General features: G+C 64.0%; 2 protein-coding genes across 2 annotated transcripts; both read left to right on the top strand.

Annotated features, from left to right (window-relative positions):
* Positions 1–683: 683 nt before the first annotated feature.
* UBE2M (ubiquitin conjugating enzyme E2 M) lies at positions 684–6,226 on the top strand (the record flags this gene model as incomplete). The annotated part of the gene is made up of 4 exons (XM_040543775.1): positions 684–722; positions 2,271–2,374; positions 3,225–3,288; positions 6,005–6,226. Coding segments are annotated over 4 exons (348 nt in total), but the record flags the coding sequence as incomplete, so codon positions are not given.
* A 1,701-nt stretch (positions 6,227–7,927) lies between these two features.
* CHMP2A (charged multivesicular body protein 2A) lies at positions 7,928–14,491 on the top strand (the record flags this gene model as incomplete). Its single annotated transcript, XM_040543774.1, has 4 exons — positions 7,928–8,059; positions 10,865–11,043; positions 13,073–13,252; positions 14,317–14,491. Coding segments are annotated over exons 2-4 (523 nt in total), but the record flags the coding sequence as incomplete, so codon positions are not given.
* Positions 14,492–14,563: the final 72 nt, after the last annotated feature.

The raw sequence follows: 14,563 nt of genomic DNA, 5'->3' as shown, positions 1-14,563 counted from the left end.
AAATGTGTCCCCCCCCCCCTCAGGACCCCCTCACGTCCTTTTGGGGTCCCCCATGTCCCCCCCCCCAAATTCCCCCCATAACCCCCCTCGGCCTTCTCTTTTGTCCCTGTTTGTCCCCAAAATGTCCCCCCCCCCCCCAAAATGTCCCCCCCCCCCCCAATGTGTCCCCCCCCCCCCCCCCCCCAGGACCCCCTCACGTCCTTTTGGGGTCCCCCATGTCCCCTCCCCCAAATTCCCCCCATAACCCCCCTCGGCCTTCTCTTTTGTCCCTGTTTGTCCCCAAAATGTCGTCCCCCCCCCCCTCAAAATGTCGTCCCCCCCCCCAAAATGTGTCCCCCCCCCCCCTCAGGACCCCCTCACGTCCTTTTGGGGTCCCCCATGTCCCCCCCCCCCCCCCAAATTCCCCCGATAACCCCCCTCGGCCTTCTCTTTTGTCCCTGTTTGTCCCCAAAATGTCCCCCCCCCCCCCCCAATGTGTCCCCCCCCCCCCCCTCAGGACCCCCTCACGTCCTTTTGGGGTCCCCCTTGTCCCCCCCCCCCCAAATTCCCCCGATAACCCCCCTCGGCCTTCTCTTTTGTCCCTGTTTGTCCCCAAAATGTCCCCCCCCCCCCCTCAAAATGTCCCCCCCTCCCCAAAATGCCCCCCCCCCCCCCCCCCCCGGTGACACCTGTCTCTCTTTTAGGGTTTCTACAAGGGAGGGAAATTCGTCTTCAGCTTTAAGGTCAGTCCCGCGCCGGGGTGGCCCCGTGGCCACCAAATCCCCCCCTGGGACCACCGAGATGGGCTGGGGGTGGTGGCCACCCAGGTGGGACCCGTGGCCCCCCAGGTGGGACCCGCGGTGGTGGGCTTGCGGCTCCAGGAGGTGGGTGGCCACCGGGACCCGAGCTGTGGCCACCAGAAGGTGGCGCGTGGCCACTGCGTGGGGGACGGGGACCACGGGGTGGTGGCCACCGAGGTGGGACCTGTGGCCACCAGAAGGTGACGCGTGGCCGCTGCGTGGGGGACGGGGACCACGGGGTGGTGGCCACCGAGAGCGGAGCGGTAGCCAGGTGGCCACCGTGTGGCCACCGAGTTGTGACAAGTGGCCACTGATTCACTATGTATGTTGGAGGTGGGACGGGGGGGGGCTTGGTGGCCACCTGGATAGGACCAGTGGCCACTCGGTGGGTTGGGATGGGGACCACGGGGTGGTGGCCACCGAGAGCGGAGCGGTAGCCAGGTGGCCACCGTGTGGCCACCGAGTTGTGACAAGTGGCCACTGATTCACTCTGTATGTTGGAGGTGGGACGGGGGGGGGCTTGGTGGCCACCTGGATAGGACCAGTGGCCACTCGGTGGGTTGGGATGGGGACCACGGGGTGGTGGCCACCGAGAGCGGAGCGGTAACCAAGTGGCCACCGTGTGGCCGCCGAGTTGTGACAAGTGGCCACTGCTTCACCCTGTATATTAGAGGTGGGATGGGGGGGCTAGGTGGCCACCTGGATAGGACCAGTGGCCACTCGGTGGGTTGGGACCGGTACCAGGGCTTGGTGGCCACCGAGACCTGACTAGTAGCCAGGCGTCTGCCCTGTGGGTTGTGGTAGGAGCTGGTGGCCACCAAAGCATGACAAGTGGCCACAGATTCACCCTGTACATTAGAGTTGGCACAAGGGGGCTTGGTGGCCACCTGCACAGGACCAGTGGCCACTTGGTGGGCTGGGACTGGGACCAGGGCTTGGTGGCCACCGAGAGCAGACCAGTAGCCAAGTGTTCACTGTGGGGCCACCGAGGTGCGACAAGTGGCCACGGATTCACCCTACACATCAGAGGCGGGCTGGGGGGGGGGGCTTGGTGGCCACCTGGACAGGACCAGTGGCCACTTGGTGAGTTCAGACTGGGACCAGGGCTTGGTGGTCACTAAGACCTGACCGGTAGCCAAGTGTCCACCGTGTGGCCACCAAGGTGCGACAAGCGGCCACGGATTCACCCTACACATCAGAGGCGGGCCGGGGCGGGGGGGGGGGGGTGGGGGGGGCTTGGTGGCCACCCATACAGGACCAGTGGCCACTCGGTGGGTCGGGACAGGAACCAGGCCTTGGTGGCCACCAAACCACCACCCGTGGCCACCAAACCCCGCCCACCACCCCGTGGGTGCCCGCTGGGCGCTTTGGGGTAGGGACGACGACCAGCTGGCCACCGCGACCGCCCAGGTGGCCACCGAGCCCTTTCTGGTAGCCGCGGACGGGGGGGGGGGGTGGCCGAGCCATGTTTTTGTCCTCCCCCCCCCCCAGGTCGGCCAGGGCTACCCCCACGACCCCCCCAAGGTGAAGTGCGAGACGATGGTCTACCACCCCAACATCGACCTGGAGGGCAACGTCTGCCTCAACATCCTCAGGTGGGCCACCAACCCCCCCGAGGTGGCCACCAGCCCCCCCGAGGCGGGCACCAACCCCTCTTGAGGCGGCCACCAACCCCCTGAGGTGGCCACCAGCCCCTCGGAGGCGGGCACCAACCCCCCCGAGGTGGCCACCAACCCCTCTTGAGGTGGCCACCAGCCCCCCCGAGGTGGCCACCAACCCCCTGAGGTGGCCACCAGCCCCTCGGAGGCGGCCACCAACCCCTCTGAGGTGGCCACCAGCCCCCCCGGGGTGGCCACCAGCCCCCCCGAGGTGGCCACCAGCCCCCCCGAGGCGGGCACCAACCCCTCTTGAGGCGGCCACCAACCCCCCCGAGGCGGCCACCAACCCCCCGAGGTGGCCCCCAACCCCTCTTGAGGCGGCCACCAACCCCTCTGAGGTGGCCACCAACCCCCCCGAGGCGGCCACCAACCCCTCTTGAGGTGGCCACCACCCCCCCCGAGGCGGCCACCAACCCCTCTTGAGGTGGCCACCAACCCCCCCTCGGAGGCGGGCACCAACCCCGTGGAGGCGGCCACCCCCCCCCCCCCGAGGTGGCCACCCCCCCCCCCGAGGTGGCCACCAACCCCCCCGAGGTGGCCACCAACCCCTCGGAGGCAGCCGCCACCACCCCCCCCGAGGCGGCCACCACCCCCCCGAGGCGGCCACCGGCCCCCGCCTCCCCCTTTGTTGCCGCCGAGGGGGGAGAAAGGGACGAATTATGCCCCCCCCAGCCCCCCCCCGCCACGTTCCTCGTGCTCCCTACAAGTGGGCGGGGGGGGGGGGGGCCGTGGCCACCTCGCTGGTGGCCCCGGTGGCCCCCCCGGTGACATGGGGCTGTGCCCCCAGGGAGGACTGGAAGCCCGTCCTGACGATAAACTCCATCATCTACGGCCTGCAGTACCTCTTCCTGGTGAGTTGGGGTTTTTTTTTGGGGGGGGGGCACAATTTTTTTTTTTGGGGGGGGGGGGGGGGGGTGCGGGGGCCACCCAGCGTGGCTTTGGGGTGGCCCCCGGGGACATTCGGTGGCCTTGGGGACACCCACGGGACGCCGGAGTCCGCCCCCCCCCCCCCCCCCACGCCTTGATGTTTGGAGGAGGGGGGGGGGGGGGGAGGGGAGGGGATCCTGGGGGGGGTGTTACCCCGGGGGGGGGGGGGGGGCATCAAGGGGGGGGCAGTTGGGGGTCCCCAGGAGCTTTTTGGGGTCCCTGGGGGGGGGGTTGGTAGCCCTGGGGGGGGAATTGGGGGTCCCCCAGGAGCTTTTTGGGGTGCCTGGGGCAGGTGAGGAGCACCTGGGGGGGGGCAATTGGGGGGTCCCGGGGGGACATGGGGGGGTCCCGGGGGGGGTTTTGGTAGCCCTGGGGGGGGCAATTAGGGATCGGGGGGGGAATTGAAGGGGTTTGGGTAATTTGGGGGGGGCATTTGGGGGTCCCCAGAGCTTTTTGGGGTCCCTGGGGCAGGTAAAGAGCATTTAGGGGTGGGGGGGGGTGGGAAGAATGGGGGGGGGGCATTAAGGAGTCCCTGGGGGGGCAAGAAAGGATATGGGGGGGCAATATGGGGGGGCAGTAAGGGATATGGGGGGCAATAAAGGATATGGGGGGCGATATGGGGGGGCAATAAGGGATATGGGGGGCAATAAAGAATATGGGGGGCGATATGGGGGGGCAATAAGGGATATGGGGGGCAATAAGGGATGGGGGGCAATATGGGGGGGCAATTAAGGATATGGGGGGGCAATAAGGGATATGGGGGGGCAATAAGGGATATGGGGGGCAATATGGGGGGGGCAATAAGAAATATTGGGGGGCAATAAGGGATATGGGGGGGCAATATGGGGGGCAATAAGGGATCCCTGGGGGGCAATAAGGAATATGGGGGGGGTAATAAAGGATATGGGGGGCAATATGGGGGCAATATGGGGGGGCAGTAAGGGATATGGGGGGCAATAAAGGATATGGGGGGCGATATGGGGGGGCAATAAGGGATATGGGGGGGCAATAAGGGATATGGGGGGCAATAAAGAATATGGGGGGCGATATGGGGGGGCAATAAGGGATGGGGGCAATATGGGGGGGCAGTAAGGGACATGGGGGGGCAATAAGGAGTACCAGGGAATATGGGGGGGCTATTAAGGAATATGGGGGGGGAATTAAAGAAGGGGGGGGGCATTTAGGATTTTGGGGGGGGGGGGGCATTAAGGAACCCCAGGGGGCACGGGGAGGGGGGGGCGTTAAGGTTCATTGGGGGCCCTTAAAAATATGGGGGGGGGGGGGGGCCATTAAGAAATTGGGGGGGGGGGGCGTTAATTAGCAGCAGGGAATATTGGGGGGGTGTCAAGGGGGGGCATTAGGGGGTCCATGGGGGGGGGGGGGGGCATTAAAAAATTGGGGGGGTTAAAGAAAAAATCGGGGGGGGGAGCAATTAATCTGGGGGGGGCGCAATTAATGTGGGGGGGGGGACACAATCGGGGGGGGGGGGGGCGCAATTAATCTTGGGGGGCTGCAATTAATCCCGGGTGGGTGAAATTAATCGGGGGGGGGGGCACAATTAATCTTGGGGGGGCGCAATTAATCTGGGGGGGAATAATTAATCGGGGGGGGGGGCGCAATTAATCTGGGGGGGGGTCACAATTAGGGGGGTCGCAATTAATCTTGGGGTGGTTCAATTAATCTGGGGGGGGTCACAATCTGGGGGGGGGTTGCAATTAGGGGGATCGCAATTAATCTTGGGGGGGCATAATTAATCCGAGGGGGGCACAATTAATCTGGGGGGGGGGGGGGGGGGGGGCGTAATTAATCTTGGGGGGGTTCAGTTGATCCGGGGGGGGGCGCAATTAATCTGGGGGGGGGGGGGGGCGCAATTAATCTGGGGGGGAATAATTAATCTGGGGGGGGGGGCGCAATTAATCTTGGGGGGTTTCAATTAATCTGGGGGGGGGGGGGTCACAATTAATCTCGGGGGGGGGTCACTCACCCCACCTCCCCTTTCTCCTGGCGAGTTTTCCCCCAAAGTCCCCCCTTTATTTTTTTTTTCTGATTTTTTTTCTGTTCTTTTTTAATTTTTTTTTCCGATTTTCTTTCCGATTTTTTCCATTTTTTTCCCGTTTTTTATTTTTTTTATTTTTTTTCTTTAATTTTTATTTTTTTTTAATTTTTAATTTTTTATATATTTTTAATTATTTTAATTTTTGATATTTTTAATTTTTGATATTTTTAATTTTTGATATTTTTAATTTTTAAATTTTAATATATTTTTATTAAAAATTTTTTTAATTGTTTAGTTTTTAAATTTTTTATTTTATATTTTTTAATTTTATTTTTCTAATTTATTTTTTTATTTTTTTTTTTAATTTTATGTTTCTTTAAAATTTTATTTTTAATTTTTTAATTTTTTAAACTTTTATTTTTTTATTTATTTTTTTAATGTTTTTTAATTTTTTTTTATTTTTTAAATTTTTTATTTTTAAGTGTTTTCTTAATTTAATTTTTAATTTTTAATTTTTAAAATTTTAAATTTTTAAAATTTTTGTTAATTTTTCATTTTTTTTTCGTTTTTTCATTTTTAAAATTCTTTTTAAATTTTTTTATTATTAGTATTATCTTAATTTTCTTTCTGCCCCCCCCCCGCAGGAACCCAACCCCGAGGACCCCCTGAACAAGGAGGCGGCGGAGGTGCTGCAGAGCAACCGGCGCCTCTTCGAGCAGAACGTGCAGCGCTCGCTGCGGGGGGGCTACGTCGGCGCCACCTACTTCGAGCGCTGCCTCAAGTAGCCCCCCCCCCCCCGTTTTTTTTTGCCCCCCCCCCCGTTTTTTTTGCCCCCCCCCTTTTTTTTTGGCCCCCCCCCCCCATTTTTTTGCCCCAACCCCCCTCCGCCCCCCCCTATTTATTGCCCCCCTGGGGGCGGGGGGGGCCCCCTCCTTTCTGTCCCCCCCCCCCCCCCCCCCCCCGCTTTCCCTGTCCTCCCCCCCCCCTTGCGGGTGATTAAAGGGCGACGGTAACGAGCGGCGGCCCCCCCCCCTCCCCCCTTCCTTCTCTGTGCTTCGTTTTGGGGACTGGTTTATACTGGTTTGTACTGGGAGGGGGGGGGGGGGTCGGGGAGGGTTTGGTGCAACCGCGTCCCTGTGCCAGGGCTCCCAGCGCAACCAGTTTGCAGTCCCAGTATGCCCAGTTGCCCACCGCAGGGCTCCCAGTATGCCCAGTTACCTGTCACGGGGCTCCCAGTATGCCCAGTCACTTGTCTTGGCACACCCAGTATGCCCAGTCGCCTGTCCCAGGGCTCCCAGTATGCCCAGTTCCCCGTCTGGGGGCTCCCGGTATGCCCAGTTCCCCTGTTGTGAAGCTCCCAGTACACCCAGTCACTCGTCCCGGGGCTCCCAGTACGCCCAGTCACCCGTCCCAGGGCTCCCAGTATGCCCAGTTCCCCTGTCATGGAGCTCCCAGTATGCCCAGTCACCCGTTCCGGGGCTCCCAGTATGCCCAGTCACCCGTCCCGGGGCTCCCAGTATGCCCAGTCACCCGTCCTGGGGCTCCCAGTACGCCCAGTTCCCTGTCATGGAGCTCCCAGTATGCCTAGTCACCCGTCCCGGGGCTCCCAGTACGCCCAGTTCCCTGTCCGGGGGCTCCTAGTACACCCAGTTCGCTGTCCGAGAGCTCCCAGTATGTCCACTCTCCCTGTTGTGGAGCTCCCAGTACACCCAGTTGCCCATCACATGGCTCCCACTACACCCAGTCTCCCATCGTGGGGCTCCCAGTATGCCCAGTGCCCTGTCCTGGGGCTCCCAGTATGCCCAGGGCTTCCAGTACGCCCAGTCACCCATCGTGGGGCTCCCAGTATGCCCAGTACCCTCTCCTAGGGCTCCCAGTATGCCCAGTTCCCCCTCCTTTGTTCCTTCAGTTTGCGCCCAGTGCTCCCCAGTACGCCCAGTGTCTCCCAGTTTGCCCCATTTTCTCATTCCAGTGCCTCCCAGTGCGCCCCGTCCTGCTCCCATTGTCTCCCAGTGCCCCCCAGTATGTTCTTGTGCTCCCCAGGTGCCCCAGTTCCTTGTCCCAGTGTTCCCAGTATGGCCCAGTTTGCCCCAGTAGGTGGGATGTGCACCGATTTTTCTGCACCCAGTGCTCCCCAGTAAATCCCAGTGCCTTCCAGTCGGTCCCAGTGCCCTCCCAGTTGCTTGTGGTGCCCCCCAGTATACCCCAGTGCCCCCCCAGTATGTCCCAGTGCCCTCTCAGTCAGTCCCAGTGCCCCCCAGTATATCCCAGTATCCTCCCAGTCGGTCCCAGTACCCTCCTAATCTGTCCCAGTGCACCCCAGTATACCCCAGTGCCCCCCCAGTATATCACAGTACCCTCCCAGTTGGTCCCGATGCCTTCCAGTCTGTCCCAGTGCCCCCCCAGTCGGTCCCAGTACCCCCCCAGTCGGTCCCAGTACCCCTCGGTGTCTCCAAGTCCGCCCAGTTTCCCGGTCCTCCAAAGTCACCAGGGGGCGCTGTGGCCGCCGGAAGTGCCGCTCTGTCCGGACTCTCGTTTCCCCCCCCCGAGAGGAAGTGACGTTTGGGGGTGTCCCTACTGACTTCCGGGAGGGCGGGGTCGCGACGCCGGCCCCCCTCTCACGTGACCAATCATCGGGTGACGTCACGGCGGTGGCGGAAGTGCCGGGAGAGCCCGGGAGAGGCGGAAGGAGCCGGGTGAGGGCCTGGCGGCCGCCCCCGGGGTCATAGAGAGGGGCCGGGGGGGGTGCCAGAGGGGCCCGGGTCCGGGGATCATAGAGACGAGGGCGGGGGGTGCTAGAGCGGTCGGTCCCGGGATCATAGAGCTGAGGGAGGGGGGCTAGAGGGGCCCGGGGATCATAGAGTCGAGCGAGGGGGCGGCTAGAGGGGCCTGGGGGGATCATAGAGACATGGGGGGGGGGGCTAGAGGGGCCCGGTACCGGTAGAACCATAGAGAGGCGCGGGCCAGAGCGGCCGGTACCGGGATGACGTAGGGGAAGTGAGCGGGGCCGCGACCATAGAGAAGCCACCGAGGGGGATAGAGGGGACTTCCGGGGAGGGGCCGCCACCGGGGGGGGGGGGGGGGGTAGAGGAACCATAGAGTTGTGGGCGCCGAGACCATAGAGAGGGGCCGGGAGGAGGCGCTCTAGGCTTGAACCATCGAGTTGGCGGGAGGACCCGGGGGGACAGTCTAGCCATGAGCAACCATAGAGAGGGAAAAGGGGGGGGGGGGGGGCGCTCTGGGCAGCCTTGGGGGCGGGGCTAGGGCTCCTCGCCTGGCGATTGGCTGGGCTTCCTGTTGCCATGGCGACGGGGCGGGGCCTGGAGGGGGCTTGGTCCTGCCCGTGGGGGGGTATCGGGGGCCCGGGGGGGGGGGGGGCAAATAAATGCCCCTGGGGGTGGGGGTGGGGTAAAAAAAAATGCCCCTGGGGGGTAAATAAATGCCATTGGGGGTGGGGTGGGGTAAGTAAATGCCCCCCTGGGGCGTAAATAAGTGTCCCTGGGGGGGGGAATAAATGGCCCGGGGGGGGGGGGTAAATAAATGCCCCTAGGGAGTTGGGGAGGGAAATAGATGCCCCTGGGGGGTCCCCATAGGTATCCCCCCTCGTGTCCGTCCCTCCCCTCCCCCTTTTTTGTCCCCCCCCCCCGTCTTTGTCCCTCCTCTTCCTCCCTGTCCCCATCTGTGCTCCCTGCCCCTGTCCTTGTCCCACTCATGGCCCCAAATCCGTGTCCCCCGTGTCCCTGTGTCCCTCACGTCCCCGTGTCCCCGTGTCCCCCACGTCCCCATGGCCACCACATCCCCATGTCCCCGTGTCCACCACGCCCCTGTGTCCCCATGTTCACCGTGTCCCCGTGTCCGCGATGTCCCTGCGTCCACCATGTCTCCGCGTCCACCATGGCCACCGTGTCCCGGTGTCCCCCACGTCCCCACGTCCACCACGTCCCCATGTCCCCCATGTCCTCATGTCCACCACGTCCCCGTGTCCCCTACATCCCCGTGCCCCCCATGTCCCCCATGTCCCCGTGTCCCTCGTGTTCCCCGCGTCCCCACGTCCCCAGGTCCCCCACGTCCCCGTGTCCACCACATACCTGCGGCCACCATGTCCCCGCGGCCACCATGTCCCCACGTCCACCGTGTCCCCCACGTCCCCATGATCCCCAAAACCCTGTGTCCCCCACGTCCCTGTGTCCCCCACGTCCCCGTGTCCTCCATGTCCCTATGTCCCCAAATCCCCGTGTCCCCATGTCCCCTGTGTCCCCCGTGTCCACCTTGTCCCCATGTCCATGCCGTCCCCATGTCCCCACGTCCCCACATCCCCATGTCCCCATGTCCCCCGTGTCCCCGTGTCCACCACTTCCCCACGTCCCCCACGTCCCTGCGTCCCCCACCTCCCCGTGTCCCCACGTCCCCTGTGCCCCCGTGTCCCTGTGTCCCTCACATCCCCGTGTCCTCCATGTCCTCATGTCCACCACATACCCTTGGCCACCGTGTCCCCCGTGCCCCCCGTGTCCCCTGTGTCCACCCTGTCCCCATGTCCATGACATCCCCATGTCCCCCCTGTCCCCACGTCCCCCCATCCCTGTGTCCCCATGTCCCCCGTGTCCCCCCATCCCCATGTCCCCCATGTCCCCCGTGTCCACCCTGTCCCCATGTCCATGCCGTCCCCACGTCCCCACATCCCCATGTCCCCAAGTCCCCCCTGTCCCCCCTGTCCCCATGTCCATGCTGTCCCCATGTCCCCCTCGTCCCCACGTCCCCCCATCCCTGTCCCCCTCGTCCCCACGTCCCCACATCCCCGTGTCCCCATGTCCCCCGTGTCCACCCTGTCCCTGTGTCCATGACGTCCCCATGTCCCCATATCCCCACATCCCCCTGTCCCCATGTCCCCATGTCCCCCGTGTCCACCCTGTCCCCATGTCCATGACGTCCCCATGTCCCCACGTCCCCACGTCCCCCCATCCCTGTGTCCCCATGTCCCCCGTGTCCCCCGTGTCCACCCTGTCCCTATGTCCATGATGTCCCCATGTCCCCATGTCCCCACATCCCCGTGTCCCCATGTCCCCCGTGTCCCCCGTGTCCACCCTGTCCCTATGTCCATGACGTCCCCATGTCCCCATGTCCCCACGTCCCCATGTCCCCATGTCCCCTATGTCCCCCGTGTCCACCCTGTCCCCATGTCCATGCCGTCCCCACGTCCCCACATCCCCATGTCCCCAAGTCCCCCCTGTCCCCCCTGTCCCCATGTCCATGCCGTCCCCATGTCCCCCCCGTCCCCACGTCCCCCCATCCCTGTGTCCCCATGTCCCCCGTGTCCCCGTGTCCACCGCTTCCCCACGTCCCCCACCTCCCCCTGTCCCCACGTCCCCTGCGCCCCCGTGTCCCCGTGTCCCCCACATCCCCGTGTCCCCCGCGTCCCCCGCCTCCCCGCGCCCCATCTCCTGCCCCGCCCGTGGCCCCCCCTTCCTCCCCGAACCTCCCTGACGCCCGTGTCCCACCGTCCTCGTCCCCAGGCACCATGGACCTGCTGTTCGGGCGCCGGAAGACGCCGGAGGAGCTCCTGCGGCAGAACCAGCGGGCGCTGACCCGCGCCATGCGCGAGCTCGACCGCGAGCGCCAGAAGCTGGAGGCGCAGGAGAAGAAAATCATCGTCGACATCAAGAAGATGGCCAAGCAGGGCCAGATGGTGAGGGGGGCGGGGGGGTGGGGGTGGGGGTGGGGGGGGCACCGCCGGGCGGCCCGAGGGACCCGGAGGAGACGCGGAAAGGGGTTTTGGGGTTCTGCAGCGGGGGCCGCGGGGACCCCTAGCGGGGACCGGGGAACGTGGTGGGGGCGTGGAGGACCCCAAGTGAGCACAGTGGGGGCCATGGGGACCCTACTGGGGTCCATGGGGACCCTACTGAGGACTGGGGAATGTGGTGGGGGCGTGGAGGACCCCAAAAAAATGCAGTGGGGGCCATGGGGATCCTACTGGGGACCAGGGAACGTGGTGGAGGCGTGGAGGACCCCAAGTGAGCACAGTGGGGGCCATGGGGACCCTACTGGGGTCTATGGGGACCCTAGTGGGGACCAGGGAACGTGGCGGGGGCATGGGGTCCATGGGAACCCTACTGGGGAGCGGGGAATGTGGTGGGGGCATGGAAGACCCCAAAAAAATGCAGTGGGGGCCATGGGGATCCTACTGGGGACCGGGGAACGTGGTGGGGGCGTGGAGGACCCCAAGTGAGCACAGTGGGGGCCATGGGGACCCTACTGGGGTCCATGGGGACCCTACTGAGGACTGGGGAATGTGGTGGGGGCGTGGAGGACCCCAAAAAAATGCAGTGGGGGCCATGGGGATCCTACTGGGGACCAGGGAACGTGGTGGAGGCGTGGAGGACCCCAAGTGAGCACAGTGGGGGCCATGGGGACCCTACTGGGGTCTATGGGGACCCTAGTGGGGACCAGGGAACGTGGCGGGGGCATGGGGTCCATGGGAACCCTACTGGGGAGCGGGGAATGTGGTGGGGGCATGGAAGACCCCAAAAAAATGCAGTGGGGGCCATGGGGATCCTACTGGGGACCGGGGAACGTGGTGGGGGCGTGGAGGACCCCAAGTGACCACAGTGGGGGCCATGGGGACCCTACTGGGGTCTATGGGGACCCTAGTGGGGACCAGGGAACGTGGCGGAGGCATGGAGGACCCCAAAAAAATGCAGTGGGGGCCATGGGGATCCTACTGGGGACCGGGGAACGTGGTGGGGGCGTGGAGGACCCCAAGTGACCACAGTGGGGGCCATGGGGACCCTACTGGGGTCTATGGGGACCCTAGTGGGGACCAGGGAACGTGGCGGAGGCATGGAGGACCCCAAAAAAATGCAGTGGGGGCCATGGGGATCCTAATGGGGACCGGGGAACGTGGTGGGGGCGTGGAGGACCCCAAGTGAGCACAGTGGGGGCCATGGGGACCCTACTGGGGTCCATGGGGACCCTACTGAGGACTGGGGAATGTGGTGGGGGCGTGGAGGACCCCAAAAAAATGCAGTGGGGGCCATGGGAACCCTACTGGGGACCGAGGAACGTGGTGGGGCCGTGGAGGAGCCCAAGTGACCACAGTGGGGGCCATGGGGACCCTACTGGGGTCTATGGGGACCCTAGTGGGGACCAGGGAACGTGGCGGAGGCGTGGAGGACCCCAAAAAAATGCAGTGGGGGCCATGGGGATTCTGTTGGGGACAGGGGAACGTGGTGGGGGCGTGGAGGACCCCAAGAGACCCTAGTGGGGACCAGGGAATGTGGCGGGGGCTTGGGGTCCATGGGAACCCTACTGGGGACCGGGGAACGTGGTGGGGGCGTGGAGGACCCCAAAAAAACGCAGTGGGGCCATGGGGACCCTACTGAGGACTGGGGAACATGGTGGGGGCGTGGAGGACCCCAAAAGACCGCAGTGGGGGGTATGGGGACCCTACTGGGGACCAGGGAAGGTGGTGGGGGCGTGGAGGACCCCAAAAGACCGCAGTGGGGGCCACGGGGACCCTGCTGGGGACCGGGGAACGTGGTGGGACCACGGAGGGCCCCAAGTGACCACAGCGGGTACGAGCGGACCAGGAGACCACGGAGATGTTGCTGGGCCTGAGGGGACACCGATGGGTCCCTGGAGGTGCCCCCAGGCCTCTTGGGGGGGCTTCACGGCCACCCAACGTGTCCCGTCCCGCCCCCCCCCCACCTGGCCCGCAGGACGCGGTGAAGATCATGGCGAAGGACCTGGTGCGGACGCGGCGCTACGTGAAGAAGTTCATCACCATGCGGGCCAACGTCCAGGCCGTGTCCCTCAAGATCCAGACCCTCAAGTCCAACAACTCCATGGCCCAGGCCATGAAGGGGGTCACCAAGGCCATGGCCACCATGAACCGCCAGGTGGGTGCCCGCGGGGGGTGTCCTCAAGCTCTTGGGTGGCCACCAAGAGCTCTCCGGGGGTGGCCGTGAGGTTGTCCTTGAGCCCGTGGCCACCAAGAGCTCTCCAAGGGTGGCCGTGTGGTTGTCCTTGAGCCCGTGGCCACCAAGAGCTCTCCGGGGGTGGCCATGAGGTTGTCCTTGAGCCCGTGGCCACCAAGAGCTCTGCAAGGGTGGCCGTGAGGTTGTCCTTGAGCCCGTGGCCACCAGGAGCTCTCCAAGGGTGGCCGTGAGGTTGTCCTTGAGCCCGTGGCCACCAAGAGCTCTCCGGGGGTGGCCGTGAGGTTGTCCTTGAGCCCGTGGCCACCAAGAGCTCTCCGGGGGTGGCCGTGAGGTTGTCCTTGAGCCCGTGGCCACCAGGAGCTCTCCAAGGGTGGCCGTGAGGTTGTCCTTGAGCCCGTGGCCACCAAGAGCTCTCCGGGGGTGGCCATGAGGTTGTCCTTGAGCCCATGGCCACCAAGAGCTCTTCAGAGGTGGCCGTGAGGTTGTCCTTGAGCCCGTGGCCACCAAGAGCTCTCCAGGGGTGGCCGTGAGGATGTCCTTGAACCTGTGGCCACTACGAGGTGAGCTGGGGATGTCCCCGAGCCCGTTGCCACCATAAGGTGCTCCATGGGGTTGTCCCCAAGGTTGTGGCCATCGTGCCCTGCCCTGAAGTAGCCACGGGGATGTCTTCGAGGACGTGGCCACCATGACTTGCTCTGGGGTGGATGTAAGGCTATCCCAAAGCCTACATGGCCGCCTCAAGTTGCCCGGGGCTAGCCACGAGGATGGTTGCCCTGGGCTAGCCGTGAGGATGTCCCCAAAGCCACGGCCACCACCAGCTTCTCCGGGGGGACATCCTGGTGGCCACGGTCACCGCCGGCTGCTTGGGGTGGCCACGAGGATGTCCGTGGCCACCACGGGCTGACGGAGGGGACGCGCCCGAGGCCGTGGCTACCAGGAACCCACTCACTGTGGCCACCACGTACTGGCCACCCGTGTCCCCACGTGCCACCAGCTGTGTCCTGGTGTGTCCCGCCCCCCCCCAGCTGAAGCTGCCGCAGATCCAGAAGATCATGATGGAGTTTGAGAAGCAGGCGGAGATCATGGACATGAAGGAGGAGCTGATGAACGACGCCATCGACGACGCCATGGGGGACGAGGATGATGAGGAAGAGAGGTGTGGGGGGGGGGGGGGGGCAGAGACGTGGGGACATCGGGATGGTGGGGGGGGGGCACGAGGGGACATTGGGGTCGTGGGGGGACACGAGGGGACATTGGGATGGGGGGGGGACA

The sequence above is a fragment of the Cygnus olor genome, unplaced genomic scaffold, assembly GCF_009769625.2.
Source record: "Cygnus olor isolate bCygOlo1 unplaced genomic scaffold, bCygOlo1.pri.v2 scaffold_218_ctg1, whole genome shotgun sequence".
NCBI classification, from domain to species: Eukaryota; Metazoa; Chordata; class Aves; order Anseriformes; family Anatidae; genus Cygnus; species Cygnus olor.
This window is presented reverse-complemented; position numbering and strand designations above follow the sequence as displayed.